Below are 13,792 nucleotides of genomic sequence, written 5' to 3' on the forward strand. Positions count from 1 at the left end.
TGATCGTCGTCAGCCGGGTCATCTCGAGACCGCACTCATCCATTGTCGGGAAGAGAACAACGAACAGCATGTTTTCCCGCGAAACCAAGACTCTGGTGGCTGCGACATACCGCGTTAGTGAATGCCGCCAGGTTTCCAGGGCTGTTCTTGGCGGCCGAGTTTACCTGGTACTGGGGACGCAGGACAAGGATTGCAGGGCAAGGAGGCCCTTGTCACGGAGAACCCGCGTGAGGAGTTCAGCCTTGGCTTTCTCGCCACTCCCCCACCGCGGAAACTAGTGTTATCACTGCCGGGTTTCCAAGATCCTTCCCCTAAACTAAACTCAAAGATCGAATCTCCACCGAGCGTGGTGCGTTCCTCAGTCTGTGCTGAATGCTCACGCGATGTGGTGGCCGTGGTAAGTCTCCATCATTCTCCAACGTGCTTTAAATGGTGCCAATGTAAAACCCAGAGACTGTTCAGAGACCGTACTGTCGCAATACGACGTGGTCCTACAATTATTACTCCTCTAGGCAAACGACAAGAACGCGTTTATGTATGTCTCCGCTTACTAAGTTACTACAGGCTACTCATCTCATCCTCCCCTGTCCCTGTATACTAACGATTCGAACTCCTGTCGAGTATCACACGTACATCACACCCTGGTCTTATTGAGCAAGTCGTACGACTCCACTGCCCAGATGAGATACGAGGTCTGTCATACATAAGCCTATCGCCCACAAATCAGCTAAGCAGATACCGCAGCTCTACTACGTAGCAATCGGCTAGCTGGGCATTCCTCGCGTGTCCTCCGACTACGAATGTGTCTAGAGCCAGGACCTGGCAACATCGTATTGCGCACCAACCGGATCATCTTCCGAAGGCTCGGGAAGACGTTCGGAACTGTCCCGGACCCCGACAATCGCTCAGGAAGACGTTTGCAACCGTTTACAGACTCTGACAATCTGTGCCTGTACTGCTGTAGAGTCTGGTGGAGATCCCCTGAACTTGCAGGAGTTATTTAAATCGACAGGGATATAGCTATTCACCTTCCAGCTAAGCTAGATTCTCTATCAATAGTCTATACTGGCTCTTTAAAGTTAAGAATGGAGACCCTCAGATAAAATTAAAAACTCCAGGGCTGAAGACCTCACAACGCTGCGGCCACAGGAAAATGGAACCGGTCGTCTCCCAGGAGGTTGATAATAGTTCATGAACCTTCAAATTTCGACACTATACGCCACTTATTCGTCCGCAACGATACAAGCAGCAATCGTTTCTTCGCCAGCCAAACTTTTAAAGGGGGGGTATACTCACATGGTGAGCCGCCGATCGGGGACCATGTATGACTTCGCTGACGATTTCATAGGACATCGTTGAAAGCGATGTTGATGGAACCGAAGATTTCACGAATGCTTTGAGCGCTCTGGACTCCATTTAAGAGGACGATGGGGTGGTGCTCTGGCGCATGTACGAAGTCTCTGTCTTGTCCGTTGGTATTGACAGGAAGTTGGGTGGTGTGGTGAAGCATATGAAGAAGATGTCAGGTCGGTGTGCCGTACCGGGGCTATGCACTGTCCCGCGTCGGCACTGGTGGTCAGCTGATGACGGTCTGACTGTCTCTGTATTATCTATAGTATATAGCTGTTGTTCATCCAAAGCCTGAGGAACCCGATTTCAGTACACCATCGTCTTGGGGATTGTGACTGACCGACATGGTCACAGACCTTGTAGCGACAATTACGTCTGCAAGTTCCTCCTCACGCATAGGAACCTCAGTGATGGCTTTGCTTATCTTGAGACCAAGCAACCTCTTGATGCCGTTGTCTAGAGAACCTTGAGATTGGAAACCGTTTACAGGAAGCAATCTCCCTCCATTATCTAGGATAAAATGTCGAGCTCCATCGCCCGTCCCTATATGTGCTTTAAATAATCGCATCTCAATGAACGGAACCTCGCCTTAATAACTAGGCTCATTTTGTTGATACTATTGTTGGTGTTCCTTTTACTGTTGAGCTTCTAGTCCCCCTCTGGGTATGTGTGCACTAGGGCATCCCAACCTCTTGATAACTAGGCTCATAATACAATGGGGTTTCTTAGAACAATAACTCCTCATATGCGGAAAGAGCATCGTAACGTCTGCCCTGCCATCCTCTGGAGTGATTTTACCACACATGTATGGAGGGAAGAAGAAGCGTGCGTGCAGGCCTGCTCTTGTACGGATGGTGCCAAAGCCGCTACCGGACCGCTTGGAGAATCGCTTCCAAGAGTGGCGGAGATTTTTGAGGCGGTCATCACGCTATTCGTGTGTGGAGGACCCTCGAAAACATTCTGGAGGCTCGACCTCGCGATGTTCCTTCGACGGACGGGTGGCTCTCCGCTGAAAGTCTCCTCCACAAGCCCTGGGGGCGTGTGAGAAAGCACGTCGCCGGGTTCTCGAGCACCCTACGTCGCCGTTTTCGGCTCGCCATCAACTTTCTAATTGCGTCTTTAAGAGCCGCACGACTTTCGATGGCAGCTGCCGCCGCTGCAACTCTAGTGCGGTCTTCGTAAGGAAGCCGATCGAAAGCCTTGATTGTTTTGGTGGTGTATCTGAGACACTCGGGGCTCTGATAGAATCAGTGCTGACATAGTCTGGGTTTAGGAGCCAAGGTGCCAGCAAAGTGGGATGCGGTTCAGGTAGCGTGCTATTCAGCATTGATCCTTTGAACTGACTAGAGTTTAAACAGGTAGATGGACCACTTTGTGAGATCTGCGAGGCTCCTGGTAAGAGAGGATGCTGAGTCGTATTCCATCTTGGATCATTCGCCGTGCGAAGTGCAACTGGTTGGGCATCCTGGGGTTGAAGGCTTTCTAGTGGTGGATGGGGAACTGTTGCTGGCTGGATAGGCATTGGCTAAGCTAAAATGACTACTGGAAGATGTCTGATTTTCTGCTGACCATTAGGTACCAGAGGTGCTTGATACTCATCGACTACTGCTGACGACCTATTATCTGGTGTTGATGCTGATTGGCAGAGGGTATCAGGCGTGACCTGCCCAAGGCTGGATGCCTTAGACGTAGTAACGGCCGCATTGTCTGCATGATATCTACCCTTTAATTGCAGTGTTAGGTATCCTTCTTGACTAAGCTTGCTAGGTGCTCGGCTCCATTTGTGACTTGGGCTGAGACTAGTGGGACCTGATGACCATTCGTATCAGATTGACCCTCGGGCCGCTCTTATATAGGAAAGCTGTTTATGCATATAACCTCTCGATACGCATCAAGTCGGTCGTTGCTCGAGGTTTCTGGACGGGATTCAGAGCCGTGATCTGCTTCCAGTATACCTCGTGGCAAAAACGCAGGCCTATCGGTGGTAGGCGTGCTCGGATGCGGCCGTATCTTTGACGCCTCTTGTTTGCTTGATGAGGAGTGTCCTGGACTCCGGCGGCCTACAGTGAGAGCCAAGGAGGGTTTTCGCTGGTTCTGAGTTTCTGCATATTGCGAAATCATGTCAGCAAAGACTCCGAATCGACGCATGTCCAACCATCCTGAAGGATCGGGAATTGGGGCTGTTGCAGGCCTTTTGGGACACCGGTGTGCGTTCTTTCGGCTTGCAGTTGTATAATGCTCCAGTCTGGAATTACAGTGACTAACGAGACCGCCACAAGCGGGCCCTCTTGACTTAACCCCCGCTATCAGGCGCGATGAAGAGGCACTGGAAAGAGACCCTGTATGATGAAATCTCTGATAGATTGATATTACAACCTTGGTCAGAATCGCGGTCTGATAACCCCTCTTCCAGCCGACCCGGATAAACGGCAGAGGCAAGCATCAACACCATCATCAATTACACGCTATTACATTGATAAGTTAGACTATAAAGGATCCATCGAGAAGCCTTTGGTGCCCTCTGTTGCACTTCTCAGTGGGCCAGGATTTTGATCCCAGACATCGACAAGAGAACGGACAGCCACAACATTTCTTCACATCAATCGAATCCATCGCTCCCACAAAACTGCAGCTGCATATCTCGCCATGTCCACTGCTCGATACCAACGCATCCAAGCCAACTGTGCAATCATCTGGGAACAAGGAGACAACGACCTCGAAATTGAAACCGACGATTGGGCAGTCTACCAGGCATTTGTCAGGAAGGATTCTGGGACCGAGTTTGGACCCGTGTTGGCTGGAACTTGGCTATGCAACTCAAGCGACCATGCTTACAGAGAGTTGGACCGGATGTTAAGTGTACGGGCAGGGCAAAGACGGAACGGGAGCTAACAACAAAGGATTAGCGGCTACAGTTCATGATAGACCTCGCGGGCGGAACGAAGCACATTGGCAGGGTTCCTGGCCGTGCTAGAGGAAAGAGGAGCGGGGCCTCAGCGAAGACGGCATAAAATCAGTATTACAGTGGAAATAAACTCTCTTTATCCATAACCTAAGATAGCACTGATCTATTCAGAAATGCTGTACTTAGCTTCAGATTGGTGTGTTGGGAGCAACGAAGTATAGGGAACAATTAGGTCATCTCGAGTCTGCCTTCTGCGTTTACTGTCAGACAGCCTGATAGGGACTGTTGGAATCTGACCTGTTATATAACTGACGATCTTACGATATCTGAAATGGCTTCCAGGCCGGCTGCTAGGAATCCGGTCTGGACCAAGTCTCAGGGCTCCGGCAGGTAGGTCTTCCGGCCTCAGACCTCCGGACCTCGGGCCCGGAGGCCCCCGGAGGCCCCCAGAGGCCGACCTCATCCTCATCTATAAGACCAATCCCTAGCCCTTTAATAGATAGAGAAATCAAGCAATTCCATCGTCACTAAAGCTGTCTTATCCAATCCATCCTTTGTCTGATATTTACCTTGCAGTTCCGTAGGCCCCTCTTATTTAGTAGCTCGTATCTTGAGCCAATTTTCCTAGCTGAAAAGCTTGATATTTGGTCATTGTGAAGACATTTTGCTCACCTTGAGGGAGCAGACAGAAATTGGATTAGTTTCGTGGGCAAACATTCACGACATATCCATTGAGGCGATCCAATTAAGTCCTATTGACTTGGCTGGTGCAATTTCGTGGCTTCTGTCGGATCCAATACGGTTAATTCGATCAGGGCAATAGTGTTCAGGACAATAGTGAAGACCAAAGATGATAATTGTAATGATTGCTTCAGAAACTATGGTACCGGGCTGTAGATGTCCCGATAGCTGCTTGTCAACTATTTACATGGAATTTTATATAAGTCACTAAGGCGAAAGACAGTTACGCAGCACAAGTGGTCACGCATTGAAAATCAAAGAAATTAAACATCCGATTCACATGTTCAAACCAATAACTGTTTCATTTACCCTGTATATCCCGTTGCGATACACCAGAGGTATCACCAGCTCCAGAATCGCCGATGGCATACCAAAGCTAGGTGATTAGCTATAAACCTAGCTACCTTGTTTCGCATTCTTCATGCCGGTTTGCATTGCCTCTACAACATCTTCCACTGTTGTCCCTCTGTTTCTTTCCCCCGATTGCTCTAGGCCAAGCTCGGTGTCCTCGGCGACAACACGATAGACTTCGGCAACTTCATCGAACCTGAGAGAGTTTAGTTACTTCTGCAACCTGCCATGGTCAATTCTTGCTTGAGGATACACATACATTCCCTTGTTAAATCCACCATTTTCGTGCATTGTGACCGCAATTTGCTGCATCTCATACACCCAGCGGTAAGCCTTGGGAGGCATGCTGGTTATACCTCGGGAGGCAATAGCTAGGCCTTCGGCGTTGTGCATTTCCATTTGTTGACGCAACTCTGGGAGAACACCGAGTGAATCTGCCGTCACAAAAGACTCAATAGCAAGAGCAATGAATCCCTTGGTCATACTTGCAAAACACATTTTGAGACCCGAAGCACCACCTATGCTCGGAGAAACATGTTTCATGTTGAGTTTCTGGACCAGATCCTCGTAAGGTAGCTTGGTCGGTCCAGATGTAACCAGGGATGGACACTTCCAGCCTGTCGGTGAGTCATTCTTTGGGGACGGAGGTCCTCCGATGATCCCACCATCAATGAGGGTGATACTCTCGTTGCCCTGAAACAAAGCTTCCACTTCGGCCGATAAGCCTGGGGATATAGCGTTCAGTTCCAAGTAGTACAGGGGTTGTTTTCGCCCATGGGATTCGACGTCGAGTACACGCTGTGCAGTAGCTAACGCATCTCGCGGCGGGACAATGGAAAGCATGCAGTCAGACTGATTGACTAAGTCGCTGATAGAGGATAAGAGTTCTACACTGTTAGATCGAGCTCTATCGCGAGTGCGCTCGCTAACTCTCCCAACGCGGTTAGTGGAGTTCTAGCATTGTCGTTTCTAGGATCCAGTCGCATCAAATAAATGTGACAAATTTCATGTTCCACGCCGATTGCAACTGAGGAATATTTGTGTCAGGTAACTTGCCTTCTATCCTCTGCGTAAGTGACGACTCTATATCCTTGGCTGATCAAGAGTCTGGCGATGCCAAGTCCCATGTCGCCAATCGACAAGATGCCAATAACAGGAAGTGTTTCTTCGCCCATGGTCATTCGTAATTGCGCTATTGACAGCTGTTTATCATTGGATGGTTATTCCAATCCCTGAAAATGCCGCAATATATGCACCGCGCTTATGCGAAAATGAGTTCGAAAACGAATGGTTTCTTCAAGGATATTATAGAGTAAAGCGGCGAGGGGTTATTCGAGCCACGGTGAGAGCTTGATTCTCAACTGTGGACGTAATATCCCTGCAGATTATTGATGATGATGTGGACGTAGGGACGCGGGGCAATTGAGATTATTCTCAGCGTTTGCATTGAGTTGGATCGGCATCGGAATTTGTAATCCGGATCAGCATGGCGTATTTCCGGCGATTCTCCGCACATCATCATGCCTGTTATCTCCGTTATCGAGAACATGGCTTCTTATCCCCGTTATCAAGAACAAGGCTGCACCTGCTGATGACGTCGCCGTCGATAGTATAACTGGCTCGCATCCTGGAAAGCTGTGCTCTACGGATAACTTTGTCGGGAGAATTGACTCAGTGCCCGTAGCGTGTATTGGTGTCGGCAATCCGCACTGTTTCGTTGCTGCTGCATCACTTGGTGGGTATCGATGATACTCTAAGGCGCAAGAAATCAGTTACCACTGCACTCTAAGGACCTGGCTTGAGTCCATCCGTCATAAGGATGCTGTCAAGATGTGTTGGGCCTCTTCTGGTGACGCTAGTTGGGCAGCGTTCCAAAGACCAGCTTCGTCTACAAGCCTGCTGCTGGACCTGGAAATATTGTTGTACGAGCAACGTCAGTTTGGTAGCTTAAAATCCACCACTAAGAATAGCCCCGGTACGAATTAAAAGGCAACTTGAAACGTGTATTGTATACTTACATTCATGGAACTAACCAACATGCATTTAGACTTGTTGTATTATGATTCAATTCAAAGTTTTGCTAGCACATATCAAGGGGCGCAACCCCTTTTGCGATGTATGAGAGCGTCCAAGATACAGAAATTCCAGGCAAGCCGAGGGCAGCTAATGGTAAGGAAATACTTCTCCTGTTCTTATCCGAGCTGCGTAATGGGGGTGCAACTGACGCTAGGGACTTTTTGGGGCACCTACCGGCACCCTCATTCCAGTGTGAAAACACACCACTGCAATTCAACTCGTAGAACAGGAAATTTTCTACTTGCGACAAGTTAGACACGATGCAAAGATCCTACGTACTAGGCTGGTCTTCGTACACGAGAGTAGCGTGGCGGTCTCAAGTTGAGCCCGCCGGCATACTGCCTAGCGAAACCTCATTCAAATTTGGACGTGCTCTCATCGTAGGCGTTTGATGACCATAGCTAAGCCAACGGACACCAGGTTTCGCACAGAAGTCAAACCGCCCAGAGATGTGTGCCGCCATGATACCTTAGCAGCGGGGGAGAATATTTGCTGATTGTTACTGTGGTGTTTTCAGACCAGGCCCTGTTGACAGACATCCCAATGCGTTTTCTACTCAACCTACCCTGTATCATTTGTACGACTGCAATTTATATCTCTCAATGCGTCGCGCGGGGAACGTTACGTCGACAATCATTTTACGCATATGACAATGCCTGTAACGCCAAGCCACGTGTTCTGCTGGGAAAGCTGGATGGAATTCGAACAGTGTGGCCCTTGACTACACCGAGATCTAGTGATAGCCATGTTATACCCCCGGCCAATCGGGAATCCATCCGGGCGTGTCAGGATGCCTCGTGATACGCGGCCAATGGACCCTTGCCCATTTCCAATAATACACTACTCCGTTGCTGGCTCTCACCACACGCCGGTGCCGCTATCTCACCCCAGCACGCCTGAGAATCCGAGATTCAGTCGTCCTCGATACAGGGGCCATTCTAAAATGGGAGTCGGCTCCGGAACAGCCCCGCGAACTTATCAGTGGACCCACGACTACACCATAGAAAGGCATAGTCCCGGGCCATCAACCCGCTGTATTCGCAACTTCTGGTGCCCAAATCGCCGTTGTTATATCCTTGTCCATGGCGGTCAGACCTCTGCTTCCCCTCTCCGCCTCTGTTACAACAGGGAGTTGCATCCCATCTCTTACCCCTCCCTTGGAGCAGCCAATCGTCAGTCATAAGCACGCCAACATCCATGCGTTTGAAGCAGGCATTGATAAGCACGGACACAGGAGATATAGTCTTCACCGATGAAATGTTGCGCATCCAGGTGCTTCCCAGCATCTCGGTCAACGCTAGTGCGTATAGCACCTCTCCATCCTCCGTCGCTACGCAGCCGACACTCCTCGATCTGTGCGTGGATGATGCGCATCAGCACTACGACTCCGCCTGTGTGGGGTGGTATCACTAGCCAGAATAGGGCAAGGTGAGATACAGATCTCGAGTCAGGTTGGGAAGATAAATGATGGACACCGCATTCCGTCTCGGTATGGGGTTTTCCTCACACCCTTCGTTGACACTCCACGTTGCTTACCCCATATCTTACCATTCCGGAGACCATCTTTGTTTTCTACATTCTTCAAAATGACGGAAACTTTTGAGCACATTGACCGCAAGTCGTTATACACGAACCTGGAAGCCCGGATTGACTACTTACATCGCTTTCTCGACTTTGATGAGAGTGAGTGGATCGCCTGTTAATCTGTTACTGTGCCCAACCTCGGTCAAAGACCATTCCATTCTGACACGATATTTCTTTCAGATGATTTAGAAGCCTTAGCGTTTGGGTCCAAGTTTGTCAAGGACTTGATCCCCGCCGTCGTACACATCGTCTATCAGAAGCTCCTTCAATTCGACATCACTGCTCGAGCGTTCCAAATGAGAGACACCCGCTCCGATGCGCCTTTCGAAGTGTCCATTGACGAAAACAGCCATGAGCTGAGGCAGAGAAAGATGTTTTTGACATCTTACCTCACGAAGATCTGCTCTGATCAATCCAAAATGGCCTTTTGGGAGTATCTAGACCAAGTTGGGTAAGTGCAGCGACGGTCTTTAGCTCTCTGATCTTTAATCCCAACCTGAAATCCTTGTACTAACTGCTAGTGTCATCTAGAGCCATGCATGTCGGACTCAACCGGAGCAAGCCCTTGAACGTCGAATACATCCACATTAGCGCCACTTTGTGCCTGATCCAACATGTCTTGACGGAAGCGATTTTATCACACAACGCCCTCCCGATGTCCAAAAGAACGTCTATGGTCAAGGCCCTGAGCAAGGTCATCTGGATACAAAACGATCTCTTTGCGAAATGGTATGTGAGGGATGGTGAGGAGTTTACTGGAGTACTGGGCTCTGCCGGAAGCCGTCCCGTAGCCGGCAAAGAAGCCGGCCAGCAGTCTTCAATTCCATCCGCTTGCCCCTTCAGCGGCATAACAGAAAGCGTCCAGGAAATGAAGGTGAGTGATTAAAGAGGGGTTAGTCTTGAGCATGTGGGCACTGCTTCTCGAGGAGCTATTTCCTCAAGCAGTAAGCATGGAACAATATTGCATTTAGTTTAGGGTCAACAAACAGCTTCTAGTATTAGAACCTTACCTAGCTCAGTTTAAATTCCACATTCTTCTTAACAATTGCGAGCCATTTCCGTTTCTTAGGCGGGAGAGGATTACCCTTCTTGCGTGTTTGCTGTTTGACCCTAGGTAACCGAGGCCAAATCACAGCCCTGGCTGTCTAAACATTAATATGTCCTTACTATTTAAAAGCGATCTTGGGCTTGGTAGGATTATGTTGCGCGTAGTTTGTTGGTGGGAAAGGCTTATAGTGTAGACTATATCTATCCGCAGGGTAGGGGGTAGAGAAGAATAAAAAATAAGAGTAAGTAATAATAATGCTAGCGCCTGGAAGTAAGAGATACAGAGAGTAATGAATCTACAGCTCTCTAAGATTTCTAGAGAGAAAGAAAAGGAAAGCATCGATAAGAGCTGCTATAATAGCTATAGTGTAATAAACGTACTGGGATAAAAGGTGTCATATATTTCAGAGACAGGAAAAAGCGTGCCGTCTTATTTTTCAAGAAGACTCAACGTCTTAACTGGGGCTATCCTAAGTTAGCTGCTGGCCGCTATTGTTTTAAACTCCATGTGGACCGTTGGCCCTATTACAGTAGGAATACCTACTTGCTGAGGGAACCGGATCCTCGGTTCCAGTGCGGTCGCATGTTCACTCATGGCCACGACGACTGTTTCTCGTACACTCTCTAGGACCGGCATGAACTTCTCACTCAAGACAGATATAAGCAAGAAAAAGGCGGGATACTAAACAAAAACAACCCACACGATATACATACAGCTACAGCTAGCTATAAATAAAACATGAACAAGAAGTATACATACAGGGTGAACTAAATAAATAAAACATGAACAAGAATCAAATACGTAGCAGTAGATCAGTCCCCTCATAAAAGCCGCAAGCAAACATAAATACCAACCACCACAACCCGCCTACGCATTGTATACAGCAATATACTCAGCCTGCAACGTTGCGCCCGACACGGTGCTGGCCAGCGGCGTTGAGCTGCCGTAGTTGTTGTTCGGGAACGCGCCGCCGATGGCCAGATTGAGCAAGATGAAGTGCGGGTTGTGAACGCTCTGGGCCCAGACGTCGGATGGCAGGTCGGTCGACACGATCTGCCAGAACAGGATGCCGTCGACAAACCACCGCACTGCCTCGAGCGACTGCGTACGGTCGACCTCGAGTGTGTAGGTGTGAAAGTTGCCCTGGCAGGGCGTGTTGGGGCACTCGCGGCTGTTGACGAGACCGTCCGTCTCCCTACACGGTCCGCCGGGGTTGACGCCGCAGTGCATGACGCCCCAGACGCGGTTGATACCGTTGACGTTCTCCATGATGTCGAATTCGCCGACCGATGGCCAGTTCCTAAAGCCGGTTAGACTATGTTCATAATTTCCCCGTTCTTCTATGTCTTGTTTCCCTTGAGGGGCTGTTCTCTTGAGAGAGGAATGGTTAACATACTGGTAATTGCCGCGGTACGCACTGCCGAGCGTCCAGAAGGCGGGCCAGTACCCGATGCCGTTGCTGCCCACAACTGGCAAGTTCAAACTGGCCTGGATACGCATTTTACCGCCGGCAGCGGCCATGAAGTTGGACCGCTGGGTCTCGATACGCGCCGATGTCCATCCGCCGGCCGAGTCCCTGATGGCCGTGATCTGAAGCGCGCCATTGCCGTTGAGTTTGAGGTTGTTGGTGCTGCTGGTGTACGTCTGGATCTCTGACGTGCCCCATTGCGAGGGACCGCCGGGGTAGCTTGTGCCCGTGTCGACGATCCAGTTGGCCAGGTTCGGGAGGCTGTTTGCCGTGCCGACGAAGTCGTCACTCCAGGTCAGCGAAAAGCCGGCGATGGCTGGCACCGCGGCGTGGATGGCCGGGAGGAAGGCTGCCAGCGCCGTGAGGATATTTCCGAGGCCCATGGCGGTTTCTGGGAAATATGTTAGGAATTTGCTCTTGGTTCAATGACATCTAAGTCATAGTTTGGCTTGTAAGACACAAGACTCACTGATGGTGGGAGGAACGAAGGTAAAGTATGTACAGTGGGCGCGAATTAATGGTTCAGAAACGAGAGGCGGTCGCAGAGGAGAGTCAATTCCTGTCGATGAGGCTATCACAACGGGGAAGTGAGGTATCAGGGGCAGTCGTGACTTAAGTAGTTGTCCCACGGCCCCTATTTCTACTTTCCACTGTGGTCTCAAGCAACCCGCGTTCGTCTCATCGGCATGGTGATTATTCCAGATTCGTCTCTACCCGGACCATCTTCCTCCGGGTTCATGCCCCCCTGGCTCATGCTGCTCCACCCCCGCGGTCGACGATGGTCGGCCACACGGAGCAGCAAACGGCCCTTTTCACTTGTGACAATCTAGGCAATATGCATGTGAACTGAAAGACATGCCAGGGAGGCTCGGCAATCGTGCCGCCTCCCTGCTTCTGGCGCGCTTCGGTGGATCGCATGACGGCCAGGGCTGCATCGTGACCCCGGGACGGCCCAGGAAATGACCGGATGGCATGTCGTGATCGGAGCCAGGCCGTGTGGAGCCGCCCGACAGCCCGTCCGTGTGATGGCGGGACCCGGGCATTCCGTTATACCCCGGTCTGTGGCTATGGTGAATATTGCCGCCTGGGGAGAGTGCGGTATCTGATGAAACAGTGTATTTGCTCCGCTTACAGCTGTGACCTGCTGCTTAAATCGACTCGACGCGAAAAAAAAGAGGTAAAGGTGGGCTGAGCCAGCAATCGAGCCTCGGCATAGATGCCTCTCTCCAAGTCGTTCGACTAAGACATGCCGAGCCAGACCCTTGCGGCCAGCCATGTCTGCAGCGTGTGAGGGGATTTGGGGATTTGGGGATGCGAGCTCGTGGTGCCCCTTGTGCCTGCATGATGGAAAGATATATCCATGTCTAGGCCGGCGGTTGAGTCGGTGAAATACGACTCTGGGCCACTTACACTTCTCTTGACCATGTGGTAGCGACGTCCGATTAGCGACTCATATCCGACCCTAGCCTTGGCTCAATAAGCTTCATCGTCCTTATAGGCTCGACCATCCGATCCCATAGTTGCGGGGAAGTGTGGGGGGTAAATGACATGATCTGGTTGAGTTTGTTCCTGGTGTCAGGACGTCGGCCTTGTCCGTAACGGGAATCATTGCCGCGTTCGGCGCTTCGCCGGCACGACTTTAATTAATCCGTCCCCGACGTAAATGCTCTCCTTCCTTATTATCTTCGGGTCTTTCTTCGCCGTACCTAAGGCGTCTAGCTTAACGTCGGTTAGTATTATTGGTCGGCTGCCGACTGGCGGAGCCTGATAGGCCGACCGCAACCCGTCGACTACTATGCCCGCGTTGAACATAGGCCTGAATAGACCCACGTACGAAGTATCGGAAGCAAACCCGAGTTTCAAAGCAGTATTCCCGAAGGTTAGATGCGTATGAAACTGACGAACGAGTCAATTCGTCGGCCTGCTAGGACTTGATAATAAAGCCCGAGCTTGCTAATCAAACGACGTCGAATGATGGTTTCTTTGCTGATGCTTAACCGTTGAAGGTTAATTGGAGAGAAAGATTAAAAAAAAAATTGAATATCGGTTGTATTAACGCGTCGTCACCTCTCAGTCACAACTACATCGAAAGTGGTCTGTTAATCCGGCAGATGTAGATGATTATATGTGCAGAAAGCTCTTGGTATTCTTTCTATCTCATAAGGGTCTTTGGGGTCAGTCTTATAGACGAAGAAAATGATGATGACCTCGGATGACCTCGTGCAGCCGGGGGGTCTTTGGCTTTAGCTAGCTATTGAGCTGCATGAAG

General features: G+C 50.1%; 4 protein-coding genes across 4 annotated transcripts; 1 reads left to right on the forward strand and 3 right to left on the reverse strand.

Annotated features, from left to right (window-relative positions):
- Nucleotides 1–1,630: 1,630 nt before the first annotated feature.
- BGZ61DRAFT_484995 (uncharacterized protein) lies at nt 1,631–2,872 on the reverse strand (the record flags this gene model as incomplete). Its single annotated transcript, XM_046249667.1, has 3 exons — nt 1,631–1,893; nt 2,154–2,424; nt 2,483–2,872. The coding sequence occupies 3 exons, from the start codon at nt 2,870–2,872 to the stop codon at nt 1,631–1,633; spliced, it is 924 nt and encodes a 307-aa protein (XP_046096676.1).
- Nucleotides 2,873–5,259: 2,387 nt separating this feature from the next.
- BGZ61DRAFT_402160 (phosphogluconate dehydrogenase) lies at nt 5,260–6,774 on the reverse strand. The gene is made up of 3 exons (XM_046243079.1): nt 6,404–6,774; nt 5,607–6,272; nt 5,260–5,543 (listed from the first exon to the last, which is right to left on the reverse strand). Exons 1-3 carry the CDS (start codon nt 6,526–6,528, stop codon nt 5,393–5,395), a joined length of 942 nt encoding a protein of 313 aa, XP_046096677.1. The 5' UTR covers nt 6,529–6,774; the 3' UTR covers nt 5,260–5,392.
- A 2,235-nt stretch (nt 6,775–9,009) lies between these two features.
- BGZ61DRAFT_367991 (Protoglobin-domain-containing protein) lies at nt 9,010–9,893 on the forward strand (the record flags this gene model as incomplete). Its single annotated transcript, XM_046241848.1, has 3 exons — nt 9,010–9,106; nt 9,188–9,458; nt 9,539–9,893. The coding sequence occupies 3 exons, from the start codon at nt 9,010–9,012 to the stop codon at nt 9,891–9,893; spliced, it is 723 nt and encodes a 240-aa protein (XP_046096678.1).
- An 845-nt stretch (nt 9,894–10,738) lies between these two features.
- On the reverse strand, nt 10,739–12,080 carry BGZ61DRAFT_402164 (beta-glucanase). The gene is made up of 3 exons (XM_046243080.1): nt 11,993–12,080; nt 11,452–11,914; nt 10,739–11,355 (listed from the first exon to the last, which is right to left on the reverse strand). Exons 2-3 carry the CDS (start codon nt 11,904–11,906, stop codon nt 10,923–10,925), a joined length of 888 nt encoding a protein of 295 aa, XP_046096679.1. The 5' UTR covers nt 11,907–11,914; nt 11,993–12,080; the 3' UTR covers nt 10,739–10,922.
- Nucleotides 12,081–13,792: the final 1,712 nt, after the last annotated feature.

Source organism: Ilyonectria robusta (genome assembly GCF_021365365.1).
Source record: "Ilyonectria robusta strain PMI_751 chromosome Unknown BGZ61scaffold_33, whole genome shotgun sequence".
In the NCBI taxonomy this organism is placed as follows: domain Eukaryota; kingdom Fungi; phylum Ascomycota; class Sordariomycetes; order Hypocreales; family Nectriaceae; genus Ilyonectria; species Ilyonectria robusta.

Bases quoted from the DNA above. Each gene is read 5' to 3' on its own strand.
- BGZ61DRAFT_402160 (XM_046243079.1), bottom strand. From the start codon at position 6,528: ATGACCATGGGCGAAGAAACACTTCCTGTTATTGGCATCTTGTCGATT. The intron at 6,273-6,403 runs GCAAGTTACCTG...TGGGAGAGTTAG, and splicing joins ACTTACGCAGAGGATAGAAG to CGAGCGCACTCGCGATAGAG. The intron at 5,544-5,606 runs GTATGTGTATCC...AAACTCTCTCAG, and splicing joins GGTGGATTTAACAAGGGAAT to GTTCGATGAAGTTGCCGAAG.
- BGZ61DRAFT_402164 (XM_046243080.1), bottom strand. From the start codon at position 11,906: ATGGGCCTCGGAAATATCCTCACGGCGCTGGCAGCCTTCCTCCCGGCC. The intron at 11,356-11,451 runs GTATGTTAACCA...AACCGGCTTTAG, and splicing joins GCGTACCGCGGCAATTACCA to GAACTGGCCATCGGTCGGCG.